At 36.8% G+C, this 17,150-nt stretch overlaps 2 protein-coding genes across 2 annotated transcripts; one reads left to right on the top strand and one right to left on the bottom strand.

Annotated features, from left to right (window-relative positions):
- Positions 1-2,981: 2,981 nt before the first annotated feature.
- Positions 2,982-7,172, bottom strand: LOC120338360 (uncharacterized). The gene is made up of 5 exons (XM_078117491.1): positions 6,961-7,172; positions 6,160-6,319; positions 5,499-5,606; positions 3,740-3,960; positions 2,982-3,500 (listed from the first exon to the last, which is right to left on the bottom strand). The coding sequence occupies exons 1-5, from the start codon at positions 7,087-7,089 to the stop codon at positions 3,312-3,314; spliced, it is 807 nt and encodes a 268-aa protein (XP_077973617.1). The 5' UTR covers positions 7,090-7,172; the 3' UTR covers positions 2,982-3,311.
- Positions 7,173-14,375: 7,203 nt separating this feature from the next.
- On the top strand, positions 14,376-16,478 carry LOC120338347 (amidophosphoribosyltransferase-like). Its single transcript, XM_039406331.2, has one exon. The coding sequence runs from the start codon at positions 14,483-14,485 to the stop codon at positions 16,076-16,078; it is 1,596 nt and encodes a 531-aa protein (XP_039262265.2). The 5' UTR covers positions 14,376-14,482; the 3' UTR covers positions 16,079-16,478.
- Positions 16,479-17,150: the final 672 nt, after the last annotated feature.

The following is a 17,150-nucleotide window of genomic DNA, read 5'->3' on the forward strand; positions in this document are numbered from 1 at the left end:
AATACGACTCCAATTTATTCATAGGTGGCAGTTTATCACGTATTTTATGTTATTTTAGAATAGTATTCCTTCATTTTAGTAATCCTAATAGTAACCTCGAATGAAACTTGAGTAACTATGAGTACAATTGAATTATTACGACGAGACACTTTAAATGCTCGCATCGGCCATACATTGAATATTTTACGCAACAGTAATCTCGTTATCCGTTTTTTATAATCGCAAAGAATGTTGCGCGGAAATTTCCGATTCAAATCCCCACCTCTTGAGAATCCTGGCTGCGCTCCAGCTTATAAATAATGTCATCTTTCGATTCCGCCTCTTTGGCATATTTCGAGGCTATAATGTTGTCAAATTTTATCAAAGCTGTTATTGTTTCTTTGAACAGTTACAAAACTAGTCATTATTTTAAAAAGTAATCGGATAGCTCACGGAGCCCCTAGGTTTCTCTCGCGGAGCCCTGGGGCTCCGTACGGAGCACTTTGAGAACCTATGCCTTAATGCATGGTGGATTTGCCGTCCTGTAGTGTCACGCTATATTTTACGTTATTTTTTATATCCACTAAGTAAGTCTTGTGTGTAACTTCTGTGCAATTTTTTCCATATTCAATAAAGCAATTGATTGGATAATGAAACAAAACATGTAGCTGAAAATGCAAAAATATATTGCATCTAACAACATGGAAAATTTCCGGAATTGTCCTGCAGTGTCACTTGGAATAGCCCCTATTAGGCACAAAAGCGCAGTTTTTCAGCATTAGGTCGCATATGTAAATTATCATACAAGAAGTGCTGTTTATTAACGTCATCTCGTCATATGGCCACGCAGAAATGCCTTTATTGCCGAATTATTTAGTCACTATTTGAAATCAACATTCGGGATTGACGCAATCGCAGCTTTGCGAGATTTATCTGTAAAGTAACAAAGAAAAGCATAGCAAAGTTAATTATGGTATTGTCTTAATGAATATTTGCATCTCGGTATCGATAATAATATTACCGTTCGCTTAATATTGTGACGGTAAATTTACAAACGTTGATATGAAAGCCAACGCAAATGATAAAATTTATAATAATTTGGTTTTTGAAATCAATCCCTAATGGTTTTAACAGCTGTTGCCGACGTGAACGCACGGGTAAACCCGAAATATAAACTTCGATGTCCGCCGACCCGAAAGTACTCGTATTAATACTTGCAACAGAAAAGGCGGTAATATAGATTATATATCGCCGCAAAAACAGTCATGGTGACGAAAACAATCAGCGATTATGACAAAATTAACCAGTAAAAAAACGCTTTGTAGACGATTTTTTAATGTCTTTATAGAGTATTGACCGACGTTCTGGACTGCCTGTTGTGTAAAAAAAATATTCGATTCGAAAAAAATATGCGATTTTGCCCACCCTTAGTAACAAGTATGCATTCCTATTTGCAATGTTTTTGTAAATTTACGACAGAAGCATTACTGTTCAAAAATACCAAGGCAGTCTGCAGACATGATATGACACAAATGCAGACATAATATGAGATAAATTGCCCGATTATATTTAGATTTGATACGTATTTTTGCAATCTTGAAAATTCGTTATCGCTCTTAGAAAAATCCCAATAGAGTACAATTTATCGAGAAGGGTTGGTAGCATAGAAGTCATATTGGGGGTGACAAAATAGGGCTGACGAAATGCGGTCGTTGCGTGTCAAATTTGGGGTGACAAAATAGGGTCGTCGAGTCAAGTTAGGGATGATGAAATAGGGTCAGTGTGTGTCAGATTAGTGACCCAGTTTTGGATCACGACCCATAGGTTGAGGAGCACTGGTTTTGCACAAGATTCTCATTAGACATACGCAATTATCAACCTCCGATTTTTTCGTCCGATGTTTCATTTTACATTTTTGCCTAAATATTTAAACGCCATAGACTTCTGATTTCAATAAGCGACTTGACGCTATGTTTCCTGTGAAACTGTTCGAGCAGTGGAATGTTTTTTCAGGCTCACACGACTAGAGTTCCTAAAACTATATTTGATTGCTTCGAATTTGAATTTCGACGGCCACTTATGATCTCGGCCTTGGTTGAACTCGTTTCGTTTCTCTTCCGGAGCGTGTGACGTGCTGTAGGAAAGTTTTTGCAAAGAATTATCGGCCATCTGAGATATGTAACGAACAAATGAATATATGCACAGAGTGATCTTAACTTAATTATTGGTTCTACGTTAATTCTATTATTTTAAAACTAATTGCACTAAATATAATTGCTATCACGGATTTTTTTATATTGCTATATCCATAATATATCACTCATTTGTTTTTCATTTTCCTAGTTGCAAAACAAGCTGCTGCATACGACTTCGCTTTTCGATGGAATCAAATGATAAACCAATGACGGAAGGTTAGCGTTCTGCGCAAGATTGGATGTTTCGCTGTGTTTTTACAAATTCTATCATATTCCAAAATATATTTTACGCGGACGTATCGGTGATTTTCGAAAGTACTAAAGATGCAAAGCAAAATAGAACATACTCTTTTAAATATGATATGCTACATACGGCTAATATATTGGGCGGTATCTCACAGTGCACTGTTCTTTCTATTGACCGTGGCTATGAAATAAATATTAATAATTCAGCATTCAAATACTATTACAATCAGCACTTTCAAGTTTCAGTCATTCATTAACCACAGGTCGTAGAAGCTGGAACACTTTGTATTGTAAATACATGCCAACGTGGAGACTCCTACTTTCCACAAAGGTTTACTTGCTGCGTACCATTCTTGTCGGACTTTTCAAAACCTATAATTAAGACCTTTTCACTTTTTTTCGGGTTGGACAAGCACCACTGCCCCATAATTTGGTTAGTATCTGAAGTTAACGTGCTTTTTATACTTAAAACAATGTAATACAAATGTAACTAAACCTGCGGAGATAGGCATTGTATTGTATCATTGCAAATATACTCGGCAAAAATTTACCACCGTTGTTGAATCCGACTGCCCGAAGAAAAAGGAGATCTCAAAATAAGCACGAAACTGCCAGTATTTCTGACAGATGATATTTAGTAGCTGTACAGAGGCGGTAAACGAAAAATGTAACATCATACCTCTGAGTAGTCGGTTTCACTTCTGATATCTAATAATGTTTCAGTCCTCGATAAAGCTCAGCATTAGTGATATATTTGTTTCGATTAAATAAAACAATTTGATATTAAGACCTTTCTCATACTTTATCAGGTCCATGAACTAGTCAGTATGTGTAATTGTAAATTTAAGCAATTCAAACTCATCGGCAAATTATTTCATAATTCCCAGCCGGTTAGGTTTCGCATATGACGCCAAGTCTTGTCCGAGAAGCAAGCCAAGTGTGCGTGCCAACACGTTTATCCTTTCTAGTAGTTGGACTTCTTAGTTGAAAAATGCACATGGCACGATAACGCAAATCTTTCCCACCTAACCATTGAACGTATGGTGCTCGATTGCCATCAACGAAGTAAACTTGTCCTCTCTGTACGGAATGATAACATAGTAAGACAGATGTTTGCATGACCCTTCCACTATATACACAACATTGCAACAATATAGATCACCAATCGCATGAATTTTTTTTAAAGAATAGCTCACTTGTTTAAGTTGAAGGATAAAAATATCTAAAATATTTCCTATATACCGTAAGTAGGCTATAAATGGTCTAAAAAAATTTCACAAAAAAGTGTTACATTTGTAGCCAGTTGAAAAAAGACTTACCGACTGGTACATGCCAATCCAGACATAAATATAATCCAAGTTAGATGCAATATTAGATCGGAGATATGCCATGATCATATCATTGTGATCTTTCGAATATATATTAGCAGGATACCCATTTCTATCGGTACAAATCTGTACAGCTTTTTCGTAGTTGAATTGGGGATGTCGTTTTTCCAACCAGAAGCATCTGTGGCCGTATCTAATATCGCATCTTCCTCCTTGAAAACGATTGAATAGTTCGGTTTTCGTGTCATTATGAATGTAGTAACCCTTTTTGAATTATGCGATGCTATGTTTTACATTATTTTATTGTTCAGGTATTAATAAATGAGTTCGGTGAGTCTTATATCGAGCCCTTAGCTGAAAGTGTACTGATAGAATAATTGCATGTGACCACTGACGCATTAAAAGCGCTGTTCATACGGTTACCCTTACGACGTAGATGCCATGTTTGCATGTCAGAAACATACTGAAACAGATCAAAGGAAAAAAAATCAACCAAATTGCAAATCTAAGAGGGGGGGTAATTTTGAACAAGTTAATTTGTGTACTAGTATTGAGTAGTTCATTCTTCGGGAAGGTTGCTAGCTGGAACTATATTCTGCGTTACTCTTCGGGATTTTATTTCAGCTCGGTGAAGGCACTTCGCCTCTCGTTAGCAGCCCCGAAGTTATACATTCATCTTACGACTTAATTGATCGTCACGTTCTTTCACAACTGCAGTCTAACACCTGTTTACTTGTCAAGTTCCAACTCTACGTCTTTCGTTCTAGAAATATATTTTTAACTATATATATGCGGTTTCATCGAAAATATTCAACATGTGTTTGTGAGAATCCTTTTGTCCAACGTGTTATGGTCGTGACACCGATGGCGATCGAACGAATGAATTCTGTTAAATATCGTCCTATTCGTCTTTTGTCGACCATAAGTGAGGTGTTTGAATCGCTTATCAAGTTTCAACGCCAATTTGTTAACTGAAAGAATGCATCGTGCATTGCCTATTGCCTTGGATCATATTATGATATATCTTGCTAGATTTGTGCTCTCCTCAAATAGTTTGTTTCTGATAGCAAAATCAACCCCGTACTTGATAAATATTCCGACTGAATTATTTTTCTAAGAACTCAAATCTTCTGGAATTTACTGTGTCACAGGCATAGCTGTTTTCCTGGTTATACTGACCTGAACTACCTCAGGTCTCGCGTCAATCTTATCTAATGCGTAACTTACGTCAATATTTATTCGTAGTATACATTAGTAAGCCTACCGTGTTTTCCCGAAAATAGGGCTTACCCTGAAAATAGGACCTAGCCTGACATTTAAAAATGATTTCAATATAAGCCCTCCCCTTAAAATAAGACCTAGTCAACAACGCGAATTTTTTTTTCATCTAGTCGAGAGCAAGAAATCTCTTCTACACGTTTTTTAAATGATTGATAAAAATCAATGTTTTGCAGTTATTTTAATCAAAAACTTGGTGCTTATAAGTAAATGGATTTTTATATTTTGTATATTTGAAAATCTCGTAATTCTCTGCTTTGTAATTTTGTTTTTTTGATAAATAAAAATATAAGACATCTCCCAAAAATTGGCCCTAGTGTTATTTGTCGGAAGAAAATTGAAATAAGATCTAGTCATATTTTCGATGAAACACGGCAATGTAAGTGGAAATTTGATTAGTAATCAATCTCCCTTGCATTTTGATTGAGTGATAATAACTTAAAAAACAAATTATAAAAAAACTTCTGTATACTCAGTTTTAAAAGATTTCCGAGGTCAATTTCCATAAGGTTGATTTTCATAGTTAATTGTTGGATGTGTTGCGTCAAGTTTTGAATAATTTGTTCATTCACGTTTCGGACTGAATATAAAAGTTGGTGAGATGTAATTGTATGTAGATAAACTTTTTGCCTAATTATAATACTTTTGAATGTCATTAGCATTCCAAGCATTTTTTTGCCTGGGAATTGGCAATGTCGCAATATCATTTTAAATTTCCCTATGAAAGCTGAAACATACAATTAAACATCTTGGCATTCAAATATTTTAAATCATACAAATTGTACGTAATACTTTATAGAGCATTTGATCTCCCGTACTGATGAGCGAGATAGGACAGCAGCTCCAGTATAGAAAGTATAGAATCCATTTATGCTACATCTTCATGGTGTCAAATCTGTTAGCTACATGCCGAGGCAAAACGACCCCGCCTCTCCCAATGTAGAGAGATACCTATCACCAGATTTTGATACAGGGGCTTGTTAGGAGCAACGACGTAAAAAAATTTGCTAATACACGTCGAATAGGTGGAGTTTTCATAAATATTCCTCGTTAACGAACTAGAGCCAGCAATGAAAATAGTCATACGGTGAACCACGGCCTCTTGTAACGCAAAATCGCAAAAACCAACTTACATTCTCTGAACTTGGTATCGATTTCTGTCAAAATATTTTCGTAGTCAACATTTCCTGGTGGGCCAACTGGTCCTCGTGTTCCAACATCCCCTTTCAATCCTGGTGGACCTCTTTTACCAGGAGAACCTTGTATACTTACTGGTTGTTCTGATACGTCGGACTATAGGAAAACGCAAATGGAAGGTTACATAAAGGAACATTGTAATTAAATGGAGGTTCACTTGACCAACACAAACAGTCCCCGAAATCGTATTAGAACTGAAATAAAGAGAGTCAGAATAAGATTATGGCCCAACCCTAACCCTGGTACACATACTACGCGAGTATCTATAAATGTACCAGTAGTAGAAGTGAGCGTAACACGTTAACTCTATATCTTGGAATGATGATCTATTTCTTCATTGTTTCAAAATATATAGTTTACAATATAAAACGTAACGTATTTTATGAAAACAAAAAATCTTCGTAGTAGAATTATATATATCCATTTCATTAAAGACCTAAAACAACCAATACCAGTTCAATATTTTGAATGTCGAAAATAAAAATGTACTTAGATTAAATTTAAAACAGCACCGCAATTTAAAAATTATCTCCATCGCCGCACAAGAAAATGTAAATTAAAATAAATCTGAAGCCAGAATAAATACTGCGCATAGTATTGATTTCTTTATTGAATCACGCCCTGGAAGGCGCTGAAGATATGTCAAACAAGAAAATTTTGTGCTTATTTTCAGAATATATATATTAGGTATTTTTCGGCGGAAACAGAGCGGTGTCTTTAAAAGACCTGAGCCTCACCTCTTGAGACTCAGAGCAAAGGCTCCTGTAAAGTTCTTCAACCTGTCTGCAAACAGGGATGTTATGACTTCCGTGTCCTCGTGTAGAATGGATTTCAGCGAGTAACAAAATAAAAATGTAAAACATCATTTTGCCAACAACATGTAAAAATGTATTTGCTAAGTAAAGAGCATGTACGGTTTATGAGAAAACTTCGACTCAGCAAAAATTTCCGACCTTTTGTTACTGGGTATCATTACCGTATTTACCATCAGGCGCACTGTCAATAAATTGCTTAGATTGGGTTTCTATTTATATTTAGACATTGTGCGCGCCGCCTGATAAGTGGCACTTTCGATTTTAGATAAAAAAAAGTATAGCGATACTAAACTGTTGGCAATTCACCATGCAGGTCGCTTGTAAACGCGTCCCAAAGAACTCTATTAGTCCAGTGCTGAACAACCTTATCGCTGCTGTAAAATTTGATCCTCATCAATTATTTCAGATATTCTGTCAGCTTACACAGCTTATTCGGGATATATCCAGCCCCAGGATATATATATATATATATTCATTTATGCTTTGGGAAAATATATCTGATCCACGATTCATAGTCTTGCTCTAGGTCAGCGTTTCTGAACCTTTTTTGGTCGCGGACTATTTTCTCATGGCGAAAACCTTTGCGGACTCAAAGTGAGTTTATTGCAATTGTACTCAAAATTCGTTGCAATTAGGCGTTCGTTAAAAGAGCCGACTTTTTTGAATATAAATGCATTTCTGTCGCACAATATTCAATCCATGACAGCAACCAGAATTTGAAATGTCGTTATATATTAATTCAGTTGTGTTCGTGGTAAGTCGCGGTTGCGTCGACTTACGGCAAGAGAAAGTATTATTTCCTTAAAATGCCACGGCAATCTGCAAACATAATAATGTGAGAATATATTGCTCGATTAAATTTAGTTTCGATTTTGATACATATTTTTTGCGATCTTGCGAATTTGTTATCACCGTTAGAAAAATCCTACTAACTGCTATAAATTTCTAGAAAGTACAACTTGATTTAGTACTTATTAAAAATATATTATAGTAAATCGAAAATACATCTTTATCGTCCTGCTTTAATATTATTAATTTAATTGTGATCATTGTAAGCTGCTGTTGTGTTGGCGAAATAAAAGCAATACTACTCAGAAAATATCATGGCAATCCGTGCGTGGTAAAGTGTCCGCTTATATTTTGTTTTGATTCGTATTTTTGAGAATTCGACAAATCTGAGCTGTTCGTACAACACTTACTGCGCTCCAGTACTGTACGTACCAATGTCTGAATGTGGAGGCAGTGAAGCAAAATGACCTGTCGCGTCGTCTGTTAGCAAATTTTCGAATAGTAAATTTCTATTCTAATAGTTGAATATTCGAATATATATATGCCCAGTCCTACTCAGTAACCAGTGATTATTGACTCGATTAATGTTATGTAAATAAACTTGCTTTTTATATTTTATGTAAATTCTATCATAAATCGTAACTTGGCTGATAGTTAAATTTCGCAAAAACGTCTGCGGTCCGCAGTGTATTTCTGGCTCGTTGCGGACTCATTCAAACGCTCCGCGGACTCATTTGAGACCGCGGACTCGGGTTGGGAAACACTGCTCTAGGTCCACGTTGAAATAAAACAGCTGGTTCATCTCTCAAAGATATTATGATTATAAAATTTAAAGACTGACAAAACGACTACTCAGTTCTAAACATCGTACTATATAGTTTTACGGCCGGGGTGTGGGAACCAGTTATATGAGCAATCAGAAGCGTTTACATCAGGGGTTTTTAAACTTCTTTCTAAGTCACGCCCGCTTTCTCGGAATTTGTCAAGTCTCGAGTCCCACCTCAAAATTAACCAGCTAACAATAACCTACAATTAACAGACAGTGAGGCAAAAATATAAATACGTGTACATATTAAAGAAATATAAATGCCTGTAATAAAGTGGGCAAGAACAAGCCCCCCCCCCCTACGCTCTTCTTGTGGAGCGCACTCCACCGTTTAAGAACCACTGATTTACATGCTTGCCTTCGAATGCTTCGCTGGCCCTGTCTGATTTATGATCTTCTTTTTGTTTGTCACCTTCACTGTAACTGCAGCACTGTACTGTAACTAATACGCACTGTGCTGTTTACTTTTTGTACCAAGTAGGCTAGCTGCTTGTTATCAATCATTTATTTCTCGTTTATATATGATATCTATGGGGTTTGACCACAGTCTTTATATATAACAAAGCCATTATCCTATTTCTTGTCTCACCATGTGGGCGAATAGATTCGAATTGGATTTTTTGCGAACGTGGCGTGGTAATACAACGGTTGAAATCATAGTATCAAATGCAACCTCATATTAACATTCTATGGTGCCCGGAGGACCAAAACTAGTTGAAATGGTTCCAGTCGTAGTTGAATTTAGGAATTATTCCATCTATAATTTTAAACAGTATTAACGCATCATCCATTCTCGTATATTTGACGCTACGTGGATTAATCCCACTTTCATAACTCTACTCTATTTTTGAATGTGCTGATTACAACGCCGCTAACACAACTAATTTTTTTTCAAATGCACCATTTCCTGTCAATTGTTATTACAAATCTGGCTATTCATCACACTTTTCATTCTATACTTGTATTTCGCGATTGTTAGTTTAACTCCCATGTTTTCCGCAAATTGTGATGTACGCCCCAATCCTATAGTCCTGATAATCTTTTGTAGATAATCGTCAACTCTTTCGATTAACTCAATGAATAAATACTACACCTTATTTTCAATTACCTGAGCTGCCAATCGATAACAATACGTCTTCTGGAACTTGTTGACAGTCGTAGTAACTGAATATAATATATATATAATATAATATTATTGGCCTGTGGATCGCCGTGGTGCAGCCAAGTCAGCTTTGAAAATGTGCAAAGTTTGACATTGATAGGACACCCTTGCATTAAATTGAATCTTGAAGTATACGAAATTATTTGGTTATGAGAAATTTATTTGGCCAAAGTTCTCGACAACGGGCTCCGGAAAACTTTCCAATAAAATTTATCTAATTACAAAGCTTTTGAAGTTGCAACAAAATACTAAACAGTGCAGAGCAGTGTGTTCCCCAGCTTTTAATTTTAGCTAATATAGAATTGGATCGTAAATTCCAATCAATCATGTGGTATTTGTGTCTCCCGAAAATGGTAGTTCAATTTTAAAAAGATGGAAAAAAGTATACAAAAACAACAATTTTTAATATTTTATATGACAATAATCTGGAGACTGAAAAAATAGAATTACGCCGATAGCTAGAATTATTGCTGAAATCAAATTGGCACCCAAGTTTAGTGAAGCGTCAATTTTTTCAAAGTTTATAATTCTCGAGTTATCCGAGTCAATTACGGAATCCCAAAGAATTTGAAAAATTGAGTCGATTCACTGTATTCTGGAGTCCCTGCTCTTTCGTGTAATGAATAGATGGACCAGAGTTGGTGTAGTTTTTATAAACAACGGTAAATTAATTATACACTAACTTATGTGCCCCCAACACTGAGCAATTGATAGTTTCAAAGACAAAACTGGCGGGGGAAGGTGGGGCACCTTGGAAAATCAGCTCTCCGACCCTTACTGTACTCGTATTTATGTATGTTTTCGATGTTTGAATCCTTCTTTCGGTGCGGTACGACGTCCGTCCGCAAACGGGCATCGGCCGTTCAGAGCGACATACCACTGACAGGTATTTCTTTGCTTTAGCCCACTTGGGGGTTTCAGTTTGAGGTAGTTTGATGCATATGGGGAACAATGCCAAATCCCTCCAAATTTGATGCCCAGAGCTCTTCAGATGCTGATTCTTCGCTGATTTTAACGGCATGTTTCTTTCAATTTAATCGATCGAATTAATTGTGCACCAGGGAATTTATTAGTCGAATATAAAAACTACTCTGCATTAGTTCCACAAGGGTTAAATGAATGAATGCAAGTTAAGACTCAAAAGATGCAAAAGAAAAAAGTGTCCCAACCTTCCTCCTATCTGGAATTTAATTTAATATAAATTTAATATGTGAAATTTATGATAAAGTTTCTCTTCTGACAATTATTGAATAATCCAATTCAAATGATCAGAAAAACGCCGCATCTAGTAGGCCCATAATGGGGCCATTGGGTCGGAAACACGAGTATTCTCAGACATTGTGCGATTTAGGCTGGACTTTTTAGGATCACCGCCCGAAAATGTTATTCATAATAAAGTGTCATTTTGCGCCTATATTCAGATATAAGCAAACCCATAGTACAACTCGGACAAGTCGCATTTACTACGCGCAGCGTCTTATATTCGGGCGTCTAGTTGGCGAGTATTTATAACCAAATAATGAATCTTTTTTATGAGATTGGGTATGTGTTATCATCATTAGCAGATATCCGCCCTCATTGACTTACCAGACTGAAATATTTGAATTTGTAAAATAACTCACATTTTGTTGCTGATGTAATAAGGGAATAGAAAGCTGAAAAATAGGGGGGTGTTCACCCCCTATAGGGGATGTAGGGAAATTACTGGCGCAGAGGTGCCCAATCCCGTCTCTCGCCACGTTTGATATGGTCGATCGGTCTAATTTTGAGTGAACAAAATTTTTAAAATTAATTTGCGTTTAACCAGTATAGAAGCAATCTTTGTGTGAACATAGACTTTAAGCAGGATTTTGTGGTATTTCTTTTGTAACTGCGACCACTATAGCCATCCTATAACATGTGAAGGGTCTACGCAATCCCACCTGGATTTTAAAACCTATTTGGATAGGTTCGACACAATTTGGCGAACAGAACATAACGGACCCCATCGGAATTCACACATAGCACGGAGTATGATAAGGCTATCTTGCGAAGTCATAGTCTATTCTAAGCTCTACACTACATTGATTATCCACGTTCATTGTCCAGTCATGGCATCTCGAGTAGAATGAATGTCTTTGGGCCTATGTCAGAGTCGGACAACCAGGGTCTCATTCCAACTAAACGGTTATGAAGCAATATTTAACTTCCCAACAAAGAATCTAGAGCAGGGTGGTCCAAGGTGGTCGGCCTCGCGGGCCACACTATAATTTTTGTATTGTTTGCGGGCCACAATAGTGCTAAGAATAGGTAAACAGTGCCATACAAAACAAACACTTTTATTGTTCAAACACATTAGTCATTATTTGTCATTTATCAAGCTAAAACATGCAAAAAACTCATTTAAACGTGCAAAAGTTTTACTATATCTACATTCGGTGTAAGACTTCAAAATCTTCACAACAGAGGAAGTGCCATACGGAGAAAATGCCGTTTTCGTTATCATATTAAGCAAGCATTGTGATATTTTTCTTTCCGTATCTAGTCAAAAACATGTTTGAATTGGTCAGCTTTTATTTCAAACTCATGTTTGCAAAATAACTGCAAATTGATTGATTACCGAACTATACCAAAGTTGAGATACAGAAGGGTAATTAATTAGTAATTACTATATTTTCTGACATATAGGCAGCATTTTTTGTATTACGGTTCAGGCTGGTTGCAAAAAAAAAAACACCCGGCAGGAATTATATTGGTCGGCCATTACATTAATATTTAGTTATCAGGCATGGTCAAGCTAGGCTGATCCTTGACCATGCCTTGGCCCACAATATTGACAAGACATGCTGTTGCGATCGTTCCTAGGTTTGAATCGTCTTTGAAACGGTTTCTTGATATTCCTGATTTGTACAACGGAATGAGCCGTCGAATTCAAAAATGTGCCTTTGTTTTTTTATTTTTTTTTTTATTAATAAAAACATCACATCATCACAACACATTTATATAGACACAATAGCATAAATACAATTGCATTTTAAAAAAACGAGCACACAATAGTTTTCCACTTCTTATTATGGATTGACAGTTTACCATTTTTAGTTGCAATAATCTTTTCACAGTTTATAATATTTTTTATCATATATAAAAATTGGCAAAATTGAGGCCTTTCATTACGCAGTTTACATTTGTATATAAAATATCTGGCACATAATAAAACACAGTTTATACCCTGATTTTGCCCTACCCCCAATAACATTTCTCTATGTGTCAAATTGAAGTTTAATCCATACTCAACGGTTAGCCAAGCGTTAACTATTTCCCAAAATTGCTGCACAAATTCACAGAGATAAAATAAATGTAACACGGTTTCAACATGCATATTACAAAATGTACATTTTGGACTTTGTGTTTTATTTATTCTATATAGCAGGTCATTAGTGGGTACTGCTCGCAAGGCAAATTTGACATGGAATGAACGAAGTCTGGATTCCTTCTTTCGATTTGAATAGTCTTTCTCGCCTTCTCGGGATCACCAATCTCGGTTCCAATTTTTTTTCATTGTGCTCTGTCGCTCTTTGTTTACGCCGCTATTTAATAACAGCGTGTGAACACGTGTTTCGTGTGAAAATACCTACATTAGCTTCGCAGACTGAATGCGCGATTTTCGGATTCATGCTGATTTACCGTTCGAGCGCTGCTTTGCCAAAGCGCTAAGTGAAGAACACTGTTCTGGTATAAAACGACTTGAAAATTTTCCAAAGCAATCAAACCTTCAATTGAACTGTGACAGGATACTGGTACCGCATTGAGAAATAATATTGACAGAAAACATGTACGATATACCGGTACTACATATGTAGACTATACCGGTACCGAGTCCATGCTTCCGGAAACAAACAATATAACTAATCCCATACCGGTACCGTACCCGACTTGGAATGGTAACCGGACGAGAGGCCGTGGTTCGCCATATGGATAAGCCGTCGTATCGGCTTTCCTCTCCCTCGGGATAAATATGTAAATCCTACCGGTACCGGTATACAGGTATAGCTGTACAGAAATCAAATATACGGTACCGGTACCGGTACTGATATAACTCTACCTCGAAAGTAGGTATGTACCGTTACCGGTAATGCATATACCGGTATTTGAGTACAGGCACACAGAAGTATGATATTTCAATGCAGATAAATATTCCTGTATTCGGTGAATTTTTGTATAGACATAGGTCATAGACTATCAGTGTATAGGCCTAGTCCAGGGCTACTGAACTATATTTGCTGAAGGTCCGTATACAAAACTTGAATATCTGAATCCTTGGGTCCGGTCTGGCCAGAAAATGTATTTCATACTGCGCCTAACTGTATTTTAGTGACTCTATCTTTTCGGGTAAAAAGTTAAGGAAACGCGAGTTGTCGAAAACTAAGCAACCGCAAAATATTCAACACCTTTGTGCATATTCAATTTAAAAGAACTACCGTATAAAAAGAGTGCGGTATATAAAGTAGTTTCTACCGACTTACTCCGTGCACAAGCCTAAACTGTGAAGTCTGATGTGTTCTGTTTATTTATTCAAATTACAGAATTATAAAAATTTACATTGCTGTTATATCTAATATATCATCAAAAATATACAGTATATAATCTCCAAAATACTAATATTTGACACGCTGTGCCAAAACTGCCAGATGTCGACGTCTGGTTTTGAGCAAAGCGGATCTTCTTGTGATGGTGGAGAAAAAAGCCAGTATGATGATCATATGGGACTTACTCATGAATGTGGGGTATTTGGATGTATTTCGTCAGGTCCTTGGCCTTCTCAACTAGATGTTGCCAATGTTATATCTCTTGCTCTGGTGGGATTACAACACAGAGGTCAAGAAAGTGCAGGAATCGTCACTGGAAGCGGAGAGTCTGATGATACTTTTAACGTTCACAGAGGGATGGGACTTGTTAGCAATATATACAATGCAGACAACTTGTCAAAACTTAATGGGAATCTTGGAATTGGACATACTCGTTATTCTACACAAGGCAAGTCTGAACTTCAGAACTGTCAACCTTTTGTTGTTGATACTATGCATGGACAAATTGCAGTCGCTCATAATGGTGAACTGGTGAATAAAAACAAATTACGCGAAGATATTTTAAAATGGGGGATAGGATTGTCATCCTCTTCAGATAGTGAAGTTATAACACAAATTTTATGTTTTCCTCCAAAAGATGGTGAGCCTTCTGGACCCGATTGGCTTTCAAGGATAAAGTTTTTGATGCAGAAAACACCTTTAGCATATTCATTGCTGCTTATGAATGGCAATGAAATTTATGCATTGCGCGATCCTTATGGAAATCGACCACTCTGTGTTGGGAAACTCGTTTCTCCCAGTGACAATGAGGTGGAAGGATGGGTAGTTTCATCAGAATCTTGTGTTTTTCATTCTCTTGGTGCGAATTTGCATTATGAAGTTGGTCCTGGGGAAATTATCAAACTCACGCAAAATGGTATTTCTGTGCTGGGCCAAGTGCCAAGGCCTGACCAAGGAAGTCCAGCATTATGTATATTTGAATATGTCTATTTTGCTCGTCCGGACTCTGTATTGGAAGGACAAATGGTGTATAGTGCACGTTACCGATGTGGAGTCCAACTTGCGATAGAAGCTCCTGTGGAAGCGGATGTTGTAAGCACAGTTCCCGAAAGTGCGACACCTGCAGCTTTTGGCTATGCAGCTCAGTCCGAACTGCCGTTTGTTGAAGTTCTTGCTAAAAATCGTTACATTGGCAGAACGTTTATTCAGCCTAGCAAAAGGCTACGTCAACTTGCAGTATCTAAAAAATTTGGACCTTTACGAGAAAATTTAGAGGGTAAGCGTGTTGTCTTGGTAGACGATTCGATTGTTCGTGGTAACACGATGGGGCCGATTGTCAAAATGTTGCGTCAAGGTGGAGCTAAAGAAGTTCACATTAGAATTGCATCTCCACCTATACGTCATCCATGTTATATGGGTATAAATATACCAACACCAAAAGAACTAATTGCAAACAGTTTATCTGTTGATGAGATTGCAAAGTTATTTGATGCAGACAGTCTGGCTTACCTATCTTTAACAGGATTGGTCAATTCTGTCCAATCAGGGATAGCGACTAAAAACAAACACAACGGCTGTAGTTCAGATAAAGAAGAAGAATCTAGTCTATCCTCAAATGAAAAATCCGCTGGTTGTTCAGAATATGGCCACTGTGTGGCCTGTCTAAATGGAAAATATCCAGTTAATATAGATTGGTAGAGAATTTTTTTCTATCATATTGGTATAGGGACATCATGATATCCTTGTATATTCTTATTTGCATAGCATTTACATTATTGTGACTAAGTTTATTTCATATATAACAGATGAATTTAATTACGGTAGACTAAATGATTGGATTGGATATTAACTTTTGTAATTATACTTATAAAGTAATAAGTGTCAGACACTGTAGCTATTTTCTATTCAGGGAAAACTGTTATTATCCTTTGAGCAATATCCAATCTAGTAGACAATTTTTCTTGCCATTTTCTATGTTTACACATACTTGACCTTTTTTGTATTATTGTACGTAGCACCTACTTATTTGTGTCAAATTACATTGCCTTAGTACACTTTTTGAATGCAATTATCAATTTTCTGTGCATTTTCCAGAAAATATATATAACAATATGACAACTTGGAGAGTAGTTGGATGGGCCGATGAATCTGAATGGGAAGCAGTTTACTTTAACTTATTTTATGGCGACCGGTATCAAATCCGAGCAGCGTTGAATCAGATTTCTATATGGAGAGCAAGGTTTGCTGGCAGGATACCTGTAGCAATCGAAGCAACTGCACAACTTTTTGAATGCTTTTTACATGAAGGTGGATCGAACACGATGACAAAAAGACAATGTATGTCGACAGCTCTGTCGCAATTTGTCGGTTTATTAACTGAACGAAGTCTTAAAACTACGGGATATCACACCCCCATTCATGTGAGGGGTGAAGAAATGGGAATACCGGAATGGATTGTGAATCTGCGTCATGAAGCTGCACATGGTTTTGTCCCATCGTTCTTGATGTTGGACAAGGGTGTTAAATTTGCACTTGAGTGGCTCAAGACAGTGCATTGGGAGAAACTACACGAGAAACAAATTAAAATGACTAGTAATGATGATAATAATGGCGAAGATGTTGTTTCAATAGATAGAGATATTGTAGCAGTTCTCAGAAATTGTTTCTCAAAAGCTGTTAAAAGAGCAACTCCTAGTAAAACATTGCCTGAGCTCAATTCAATCATTTCTGTAAAGCAAAATGGAAAACTCAGGGCTGAACGACTGTGTGA

The sequence above is a fragment of the Styela clava genome, chromosome 10 (assembly GCF_964204865.1).
Source record: "Styela clava chromosome 10, kaStyClav1.hap1.2, whole genome shotgun sequence".
Lineage (NCBI taxonomy): Eukaryota > Metazoa > Chordata > Ascidiacea > Stolidobranchia > Styelidae > Styela > Styela clava.